Source organism: Lygodium microphyllum, chromosome 11, assembly GCF_053477565.2.
Source record: "Lygodium microphyllum isolate KBCC chromosome 11, Lygodium_microphyllum_v1.1.10, whole genome shotgun sequence".
In the NCBI taxonomy this organism is placed as follows: Eukaryota; Viridiplantae; Streptophyta; class Polypodiopsida; order Schizaeales; family Lygodiaceae; genus Lygodium; species Lygodium microphyllum.
This window is the reverse complement of record NC_141145.1, coordinates 65,137,371-65,148,206: the sequence shown is the minus strand read 5'-3', so window position 1 is coordinate 65,148,206 and position 10,836 is coordinate 65,137,371. Positions and strand designations below refer to the sequence as shown.

At 37.6% G+C, this 10,836-nt stretch overlaps 1 protein-coding gene and 1 pseudogene across 1 annotated transcript; one reads left to right on the top strand and one right to left on the bottom strand.

Moving 5' to 3' along the window:
- Positions 1-728: 728 nt before the first annotated feature.
- Positions 729-1,188, bottom strand: LOC148028894 (uncharacterized). The gene is made up of 2 exons (XM_087688509.1): positions 828-1,188; positions 729-751 (listed from the first exon to the last, which is right to left on the bottom strand). Exons 1-2 carry the CDS (start codon positions 1,186-1,188, stop codon positions 729-731), a joined length of 384 nt encoding a protein of 127 aa, XP_087544635.1.
- Positions 1,189-6,539: 5,351 nt separating this feature from the next.
- LOC148028893 (ACT domain-containing protein ACR3 pseudogene) lies at positions 6,540-8,550 on the top strand (annotated as a pseudogene).
- The last annotated feature ends 2,286 nt before the right edge of the window (positions 8,551-10,836 follow it).

Sequence of the window (10,836 nt, the reverse complement as noted above, 5' to 3'; positions counted from 1 at the left end):
ACTAAGGGAATATCACAATGAAATTCTAAATAAATGTAAAATTTTAAAACTAAAAGTCATCAAAATAATATGTAAATATAGGGGTCTAAAATAAACCTTCACACATTGCCATGCCATCCTCAAACAAATGGTTTAATGTTCAAAGGCCTAAACAAATGGCAATGTTCACACATTGCCAAGCCATCCTCGAACAAATGGGTTAACGTTCAAAGGCCTAAACAAAATGCTTGAGCAAATTATTTTCATGTGTATAGGCTCTCTTCAAGAAGATTGGAATGAGATCCTTCCTTATGTGGTAAATATATGTAGATGTTTGGCCCGAGTCTCAACTAAAGTAAGCCCCTTCAAGGCACTGAATAGTCTCTAACAAACATCCGAACATATAGAAATTCAAATTGATACTATTTGAGATTAAAACTGTCGTCTGTAACAACAAGCAAATGTATAGAAATTCAAATTGATAGTATTTAAGATGTAAACTGTGAAGTTTGTAACAACAAGCAGATATATAGATAGTGTTTAAGATGAAAATGCAGCAATCAATCTCTCTCTCTCTCTCTCTCTCTCTCTACATATATATGCACAAGTTGCGAGCGACATCACGATGACGCTTATAAATGAGAACAAGGATTTGTTAATCAATTGTGAACAGTACATGATGAGGTTCTCAGGATCAAAATATCACAATCATTGCATGTAAATCTTCATGCTGCAGCTGCGCGTTCTGATCAGTGTCCGGGGTACGTAATACCTGCAAGGAAAGACCGCAAACTTAGAAGATGAGATAAGATAATATATCTTAGAGAGAGAGAGAGAGAGAGCCTGACCTGCACACTGGGTGCCGGGGGGGAGGTGGAGGCCGCAGCTGGTGATGACGTCGAAGATGGCAGGGCGGTTGATGAAAGGGAGGAGGTTCGGAGGGATGCTGTTACACACGCAGGGGATGGCGGGCGAGTTGATGATGCGGCAGCAGGGCCCTCCCGGGGATGGCCGGGGGAGGGGCGACGCTCCCATCACGTACTGCCGGCACTCGTTGCGAAGCCCACTCATGATGGCTGGAGAGCATCCTCCTCCAGCTCCTCTTCCTGCAGCCGCCGCCGCCGCCGCCTCGCTCCTCATCACGGTTACAGCACGATTCTGCAAAACCAGCATCAGCAGCAGCGCCAGCACATGAGAGCTGGACCTCATCGCGGCGCTAGCAATTCCACTTACAAATTACACACGCAGACACCCGCGAGAGAGAGAGAAGGAGGGGCACAGTAGACTGGCGGAATCAGTCCATCCGATTCTTATACGCCCGTATGATACGGCCTGTCGAGAGAGAGCCTTGGTCTTCACCCGATTTCTCGCCTCCGCCGTCACCCACCCATTAAACTGCACTTCCAAATAAAGCTCCTATATAACCACTACCACCACCCCCTCTCCCTATACATTCGGAAAACTGAAATAAGAGGGGTTTCCTCATATTGTGAGTAAGTCATAATATGGAAAAGATAGATGGAAATGGAGGTGTCATTTCCAAACACATAGGATACTGTTCTCAATAACGCCCTCCACGAAGGCACTTCTAAGTGATGCCATGCTAGAGTGGGGCCACACCTATAAACTTCCCAAAGCGTTGGAGCGCTGCGAACATGAAATGCTAAAAAGCAAGTGAACACAACAATAAGCGAGCATATGAATCAAGCCATTGTAAGCATACATTGCTCATAACAAGTCACATCTAAATCTTTATACTCACAATATTGTCCCTTCGTCCATCTGTATTGCATCCATTGCTAGCCGTGAGGGGAGGTATAATATATGTGAGGCCCTTCACTACAATCATCCTTCTGTTAGGCGATTGCCATGCCATGAAGGTTAGACCACCATGCCACCATTCTCTCTCTCTCTCTCTCTCTCTCTCCACAACCCCAACAATGAGAGAGGCCCTCCCCCAACCCCACCAAACAAACCATAGCTCACCTATGTCACTCCTCCCTCCCTCCCTCTCTCTCTCTCTCTCTCTCTCTCTCTCTCTCTCTCTCTCTCGACCCACCAATCTGAGAGGCCCTCCCCCAACCCAACCAAATAAACCATAGTTGTGCTCTCTCTCTCTCTCTCTCTCTCTCTCTCTCTCTCCCCCCCCCCCCCAAAAAAAAAAAAATATGTTGACAACTCCCCCACCATTGTATCCATGTTGATACCTTCCCCCCTCCCCAAGCTTTATCCATGTCCATGTCAGTGCCACAATCATTTCTACGGACATGTTGTATTAAGGTGTGTTAATCATATATATTGTGTTAGTACTGTGTGTAAACTATCATGTGATTATATATATTAAAGAAAAACTCTAATATTTTGGTTTGTTATCATGGGTGTTTAATGTTGCAAACAAGAAAAACTATTAGCCATGTGTGTTAATATTATATATATATACATATATATAAATTAAAAATAACTATTGTGTGAAGGAATCTTTTATCATTATTATATCTATTTATTTTTATGAACAATACATGTTTAAAAATCATACAAATATAAATTAAAATATAAATTAATAGTTTTGTATCCTATGAATAAATAGAAGAGAGCATTAGATTAGTTGATGTGTTAAAGGATGTTTTGACTTTAGTCTTCTAACATTAAATTTGTCACAATGTATTTTTAATGCATTTTTTGCACTTTTGATATCTTCATCTACGCAACTTTCAAGGTACACATCTCTCTCCTCATTTTACACGATCTCTCTTTTTTCTTTTCTTTACACACACACACACACACACATGTTGCTAAAGTTGAAATTTTAAAAATTTTATTTTGTTTTTAGAGTGTTTCTTTTAAAGCATGATAACAATGTTTATTAGTGCTTTAATGCTCTAATGATTTAAGTACTTATTAAAATCTTATATATGCTTTAATGTCTTCATGCATTAATGATTTGAATTAGAGTGTGTTTGAATGGAATCTTAAATGTATGTTTAGTTTTATGGGTGGGAACATTAGTATATTTCAATGCTTTAATGATGTATATATTAAAGGGATGTGTGTATACTTTTAATTATGTTTATTCTAGGGGCATGTTTATTAATACTTCTCTCTCACATGAGTAACATATGTGTATATATCAATGCTTTAATCTATGTGTGCATAATAAAAGATATAATATAATCTAGATATATAACTTTATTTTTTATTTGATGTATATGTGTATATTAGTGTATGCTTAAATGCATTAATGTTTTCATATGTTTATATTTGATGCAATAAGAAAAGATATATTTCTCAAAATTTTTAATAATAAAGAATTTTTAATATAGAGTTCAAGGTTTGTTTCTTTTAAAGAATGAGAACATAGTGTTTATTAGTGTTATAATGCTTTGATTCTTTAATCATCTAATGATTTAAATATTTATTGAAATCTTATCTACATTTAACGTTTTCATGCGCCTCTGAATAAGATGTGTGTTTGAATGGAAACTTAAATATGTGTTTATTTTTATGTATACTAGAAATAGTGTTTGTTAAATGTATTCTCTCTCTCATGAGTAGTATGTCAATGTATATCAATGTTTTAATCTATGTGTGCATAATATTCTCTGTGTGTGTGTGTGTGTGTGTGTGTTGATACTTTAATGATATTTATTAAAGGGCGGTGTTTATTAATGCTTCTCTTTCTCATGAGTAGAATATGGTGTATATCAAAGCTTTAATCTATGTGTCCATATTAATGTGTGCATAAGAGAAGACATAATATAGGTATATATCTTTACTTTTTATTTAATGTATGTGTATATATTAGTACACGCTTAAATGTATTAATATTTTCATGTTTTAAATTATGTATATACAAAAGATATGTGTTTGTGGGTATTTTTTATATGTTTATGTTGGATGAAATAAAAAAAGATATATATCTCAATTTTTTGTCTAATATATGTGTGTATATTAATGCATGCTTAAATATATTAATATTTTTTAATTATATCTATTAAATGTGTGTGTGTGTGTGTGTAATAGTTATGTTAGATTGCCTATAATATTTAACATACCTATAAAGTTTTAAATATTTTTTCTAATGTATATTAAATGGGCATATTTATTAATGCTATCAGAGAGTGAACTAGGGAGAGAGAAAGAGGAGAGAGAAGACTGCAGAAGAGAGAGAAAGACTACAGGAAGAGAGAAAAGAAGAGTGACGAGGAGAGAGAAAGGCTAGATTTGGAGAGAGAAAGACATGAAAGAGGAAAAAGCCATAGAAGCTGTGAGCAAGATGGGAGAGAGGGATTGTAATTGTATTAATGTGTCAAAAGATAATAAGAAAATTACATGTCCTCTCCTTTTATACCGATGTCAGTGTGACATTGCAATACACACTAAATCCTTATTCCTCCCAACTTCTTACAATCCATCCCATCCCAAAGGTTTTTTCCCTAAAAAACAAATTATAAAGGTTGGAAAAGGATGGATGGAACAGAGTACTACTCTGATATAAGGGCTTTAAAAATAGGAAAAACACTAATTTGTACTAAGTAATGAATAGGATCAGAAGTGGAAAAGTGAATAGGCCATATGAACATCCATTTTGAAATGATAAAACTGAAAACTAAACCATCATAACTCCAAGTAAGGACACTTGCAAGCAATAGACAACTTGTTGTCTCCTACAAAACCTGCTGTAGTAAAATGGAGATATCTTATGATGGGCATATCCAAATCAAGTGTGCTATGAGTCAAAAGAAAACTCATCGGATATACTTGCAACCCATATAGATATCCTTCTTCTGTAATCATATCATAATTGAAGCTGAGCCAAAACAGTAAACTATCCAAAAGTTGTATGCAGTAGAACAAGAGATGAATGGACTGATTTTCAGCCAAATAAACCTTTGAAAGATGAAGATTTTAATCCCCAATATGGACGTTGGCCTAATGAAGGTGCAAAACCTTGCTCAGAACCTCGGGATCAAAAGTTATACCATCATAATAATGATCAAGAGGAGAAGATTTGTCATCAAACTCATAATCTTGACCCCCCGGGTCAAATGGGTAGGAAGAAAGATCCCCATAATCATCACCATAAGCATATCCATCATCCGTCATATTATAACCATCATGAATCTCATGTGCATTCTCATTATCAGCATACCAATAATCAAAATCATTATCCAAGTTGTCATAACCATGGTCATATGCATCTAACTCTTCTTCTAGTCGAGTAGTTACTGATTGAGTGTGAACTGATGCATATCCTCAACTAATCCATCCTAAGCATGATCAAGAACCGTAAAGTTTTCATTTTCAGCAGGCGCATAATCCTCCTTAGATGGTCCAAAAGGCTGATTACTTACCAAGTGATCTTCAAATACATTGGCTTCAACTACAGCATCAACTTGCTAATCAGCTTGGTCTTCTTCATATGATTGACCTTGAGGAGACAAAGAGTTCAACACTGCAATTGGTTAATTCCCATTGATTTGCTAACCAAGATCTATGGAATAATTCTCTTCATTCTGGCTTTTTACAGAGTGTACTTGATGTCCATGATTTACTTTTGCAGATTTAGACATAAAAGCAGCATCAAAGTATTCAAAAGAAAGAATCACTTGTTGTAGAGTAGGCAGAACCCGATCCTTGAGGTCAATGCACCAAGTAGCAATTGTTGAAAGCATTGTCTTTTTCCATGAAGCATTTTTCAGCAAAAGGTTAATAGCCATCTTTACACAATCACAAATTCCTTCATGGTAAATAGAGATATGAATCAGGATGAAAGCAGCATATTCCAATAACTTGGTAGAACATTTGCCAAGAAGTTGGACCAATGAATTTGTACCAACATCCAATATTTCCCATGCTAGCTATCCTTCTAAAGAACTCCATGATCACTTACTAACCAATGGAGGTGTATGAACTATCGTAGCCCACTCATTGTCATCAATCTCAGCAAAGAGAGTGGAAAGCAATACCAATGCATATTCTAACTCTTGATGAGACGATTGGTTAAGCAATGATATCAACCAATGTAATGCATCCTTGCCTTGAAAAGACTGCAAAAGAGTAGTACCGCTGCTACAAAAGTACTTCATTGATGCCCACAAATCAACCTGAGGCTCCACTTTCTCCATGGTTAGTAATCCCAACAACATGCATTTAGCTTCACCATTGCATATACATTCTTGTAAGATACTGTTATCATAGAGATTGATAAGAGCCTGCAGTACACCTTGCTGAACCAACTGAGATGTATGTGGTTGCAATTGATAGATAAGTACTTGCTCAACCAGACTCACATCTATCTCTTCCAATGCCATTTGAGAGTCATCATAAGCCATAAAATTATGTGCCAAAGTACTCATAACATCGACCAAAGGAATATCCAACCTCTTAGAAGTAACATTTCTAATTAGACCCATAATACTCTATTTCTCTAACTGTGGAAAGTGTAGTCTTGTAGTACCTATAGGTACTATATCAGCCATAACTTTTGACTGAAAGTTCCGATTAACAAACTTTCTAATTCAAACTGAAGCTAACACTTTCCTCTTCGAATAGAGCACTTAATGCAAAATTTCAAAGCAGGTAAAAAAAAGATATGATAGCCCAAAGTTGGCTGACTGAAACTGCCTACAACCTATCGTGTTTTGAATGAGTCTATAAGAGGTCTGTAGATCCAACTTTGACCTTGTTAAACCTTGAACACTCACAAATAGAACTGAGAGCACTCTCAAAACACACTGTTTGGTGTTGCAAGCAGATAATTCATTGTTATCAACACTTCTTCACATCCTTTCTCGTATAGGACCCCAACTACAATCATAGCTTGCATTCACTTGCCCATTGCTACATACATATGTATCAAAAGCTGCTTGCTTCTCTGACTGTGTTTAGAACCCCCTTCTTCTAGCCCATAGTTCTCTAACGACTGAATTGGTTCAACACCAAACCTGTGAGGTTTTCGATGATGTCGAGTTATGTAGGACTGCTGCTATAATTGATGTGTCTATAACTGTTGTAGGGATTGCTTCAGGCTATGATGATATGGTTGGCCAACACAAGCACATCAAAGAAGTCAATGATAAACCAATCTTCCAGTTGCTATGTACTGATGTGATAGTTTCAAATAGCCATATTTGGACTAAAGTTTCCATACATCACAATGAGACAACATTTTTTCACTATGGAGACTTGGCATTCATCACTGCTAAACTGGAAAATTTTAGTTAAGGCAGCAGCAGCATTTCTCAGTCAATATTTTGATACCTCATAAGCCCATATCAAACACCTTTGCAGTCCAAAATCCTATTGCATATGTTCAGATTAATGTTGGTGGCTTTGTGACCTTGCTTGAGCAATGCAAGAATGCCATTTAACCATCTGCAACATTGCATACCAATACATCTAGTGGCATGCCAGATCTTTTGAAATTGGCAACCGTGTGACCACGATCATCAAGATACTTTCGGTAAACTGGAGAGTGATATCCCTGGCCATAGATGTACTACCCTTCTCTTTTGATCTGAATTTATAGCGGTCATTTTCTTCTGCTCAGACTGGAATAAACGCATTCATATGAACCATTTCCATATCAGTTTGAGTACATCATGTTGTGAATCAACATCCTCCTGAGCTTAGGTGCCTGAAACAATGCCACTCTCAAACAGATCTGTCAGCAAGAGTGCAACACCATAGAGTCTTGCCATCAAGTAGCACACCAAGCTGCCAGACCAATCTTGTTCTTGTCATATCCAAAGCCTATATATCCTCAGATGGTGGTTGGTTCATGGATGTTTTCCATGTTGTAGATCAACTCGGACACAAACTTACATATGAAAGTTTTATTGAGTATATGCAGCAGGCTTTGGGAGCAAAAAGAACTGTTGCAAGTTCGTAGGTAAGAATTGTTTGGGACGTACTGTGGGTGTTCGATTGATTGCTGAACACACATCCATAGAGTTGACTAGCACTGATCGACCAGGACTGCTGTTAGATATCTTTGCTATTCTCACAAGCCTCAAGTGCAATGTTGTTGCTGCTGAGGTTTGGACTCACAATGCAAGGATTGCATGTGTAGTGTATGTAACTAATGAAGTTACTAGTGGTTCTATTGATAATGCACAAAAGCTGGTGTCCATCAAAGAGTAGTTGTCAAATGTGCTGAAAGCAACTGATGATAGAAAAGGTGTCAAAACTGATTTCTCAATTGGCTTGACCCATACAGAGAGATGTCTGCATTAGTTGATGTTTGCAGATTGAGACTATGAAGCCTCTGCCCTGTCCTATCAATCAAGTTGCTCTGACAAAACTCAAATTTCAATCAAAAATTGCCTCGAGAAAGGCTATTCGGTGGTCGATATTCACAGCAAAGATCATCCCAAACTACTATTTGATACAGTTTGCACTCTCATAGACATGCAATATGTCGTTTTTCATGCAACCATCGATTCAGATGGCCCCAATGCTATCCAAGAGTATTATATTAGCCACATGGATGGTTGCACATTAGACACAGAGGGCAAGAAGAAGTCGGACACTGCTGGAAGTAGAATCTGTTCCAAGCTTTACAAGAAGTAGTCGGACACTTCCTCCTCCGCATTCGTTGTTGGAAGTATAGTAAGCTACCCGGTATTGTGTGCATCACTCAAATTGCTTGGCTTGGCAAGGGCAGAATTGTCTTCTAAGGCTCCATTACCCTCTGAAAAGCCATTTTGGCCTTCCTATAATGTGTGACGGCTTGACATGGGTAGGATTGTCTTATAAGGAAGAACGTCAACCATATGAAGACTGCTTTGAACTTATCCACGATCTACTATACCCTTGGCATTTGAAACTACAAGTCTCTGAATGAAGCCTCACAAAATCTACTTGTATGTGGCCCATAAAATCTGCCTATATGTGATCCATACCAGGCTACTGAAGAGGAAGGAATCAATAGCTCCGCTTCGAGTATGAATGCTCTAGAATCTGAAAATGAAAAAGTCTATAGCATGCCTTTTCGAAGCTCGAGTACTTAGGGATAAGCTCCTCACGGTTATCCTTTGTGGCCTCCCATTACTACCTGAGAGCTCAAGGAGCTCTTGAAATCCTCATTATAGTTACCAAATTTTTATGGCCTCCCATTGCTAACTAGGCACAAACAAACATGATTCCAAACCAAGCCAAACATATTGTAACCAAATTTTTCATGACTGTGACCTCCCCAGCAAGATCTTAAATCATGAAAATGATGTGTTGCACAAGGATCAAAGACATGAGCTCTGATACCACTTGTAAGAGAGTAAACTAGGGAGAGAGAAAGAGGAGAGAGAAGATTGCAGAAGAGAGAGAAAAACTGCAAGAAGAGAGAGAATAAGAGTGACAAGGAGAGAGAAATACTAGATTTGGAGAGAGAAAGATAGGAAAGAGGAAGAAGCCATAGAAGCTATGAGCAAGATGGGAGAGAAGGACTGTAATTGTATTAATGTATCAAAAGATAATATGAAAATTACATGTCGTGTCCTTTTATACCAATGTCAGTGTGACATGGCAATACACACTAAATCCCTATTCCTCCCAACTTCTTACAAATACTTCTCTTTTTCATTATTTTTAAATATAAAATATAGATATATATTTTTTATATGTTTATGTTGGATATGTGTGTGTGTGTGTGTGTGTGTGTGTGGCTATATCTCGATTTTTATTTTAATATATATGTGCATATTGGTGCATGCTTCAATATATTAATATTTTCATATTATTGATGATGTCTGTCAGATATGTGTATGTATATAAAATTAAATGTGTATACAAAATTTAGTGTGTTTCAAGTGGCTCTCATAAATTCCTATATTATTTGACATATGTATCATCACACTTTGCTTGCAATAAGTTATCATATTGATATATTATATTTCTTAGTTTATGGATCCCATTTATATGTACTATTGCACTACAAGGAGATGGAGTGATAACAATGGTGATTTGCGACGCAAAATAGCGGCCTCGCTATCTGCATCACTAATTTGCATATACGACGTTCATAGTGACACGGATAAAAACACTAATAGTGATGCTAATAGCAATGCCAATTTGAGAAAAAAAGTACTAAAAACTCGAGTGTGGCATTTATCACAAACATTTTTGAGAGAAAGCAAAAGAGAGAGCAAGAGAAATTGCCGCCTTGAGAGGGAGAGGGAGAGAAGAAGAGATCTCACCATTGTTGCTATCGTTTCCATTGTATGCAAAGAAGAGAAAGAAGTGCACAAGGGAGAAAGAAGGGACGTTGCGAAGAGGAGGCATTAAAAAAATCATATTTGGGCCATTGAGGGGCAGATACGTTGCCTCTTCTTGCTTTTCTTTTGTGTTTTTTTCATTTTTTAAATAAAAATCTTTGTGAAATGAAATGCATTGAAAGTGAGGAAGAAAGGGGGGTCGAAGGAGAGAGAGAGAGAGAGAGAGAGAGAGAGAGAGAGAGAGAGAGAGAGAGAGAGAGAGAGAGAGAGAGAGAGAGAGAGAGAGAGAGAGAGAGAGAGAGAGAGAGAGAAACTAGATATGAAGGAAGGGAGAGAAGAGAACGAGTAAGAGAAACAACCAGAAGGGAGAGAAACAAAGAGAGAGGCAACAAAGAAAGAGAAAGAGAGAAAGAAAGAAAGAGAGGGGGAGAGAAAGCGAGAGGGAGAGAGAAGGAAAAGGTAGAAAAGAAGGGCAAGGTAAAGAGAGGAAGGAGTGAAAAGAAGAGAGAGAGAGAGGGGGGGACAAAAAGAGACGGAAAGAGCAAGAAATAGAGAGATAAAGAGAACAACAAATAGAGAGCTAGAGAGAGAGAGAGAGAAATGGGGAAACAATGAGAGAATTAGAGAGAATGGAAAGAAAGAGAAA

Excerpts from the sequence above, each read along its gene's own strand:
- LOC148028894 (XM_087688509.1), bottom strand. The coding sequence starts at position 1,188 with ATGAGGTCCAGCTCTCATGTGCTGGCGCTGCTGCTGATGCTGGTTTTG. Across the intron at positions 752-827 it reads CCCCGGCACCCAGTGTGCAG|GTATTACGTACCCCGGACAC; the intron begins GTCAGGCTCTCT and ends CTTTCCTTGCAG.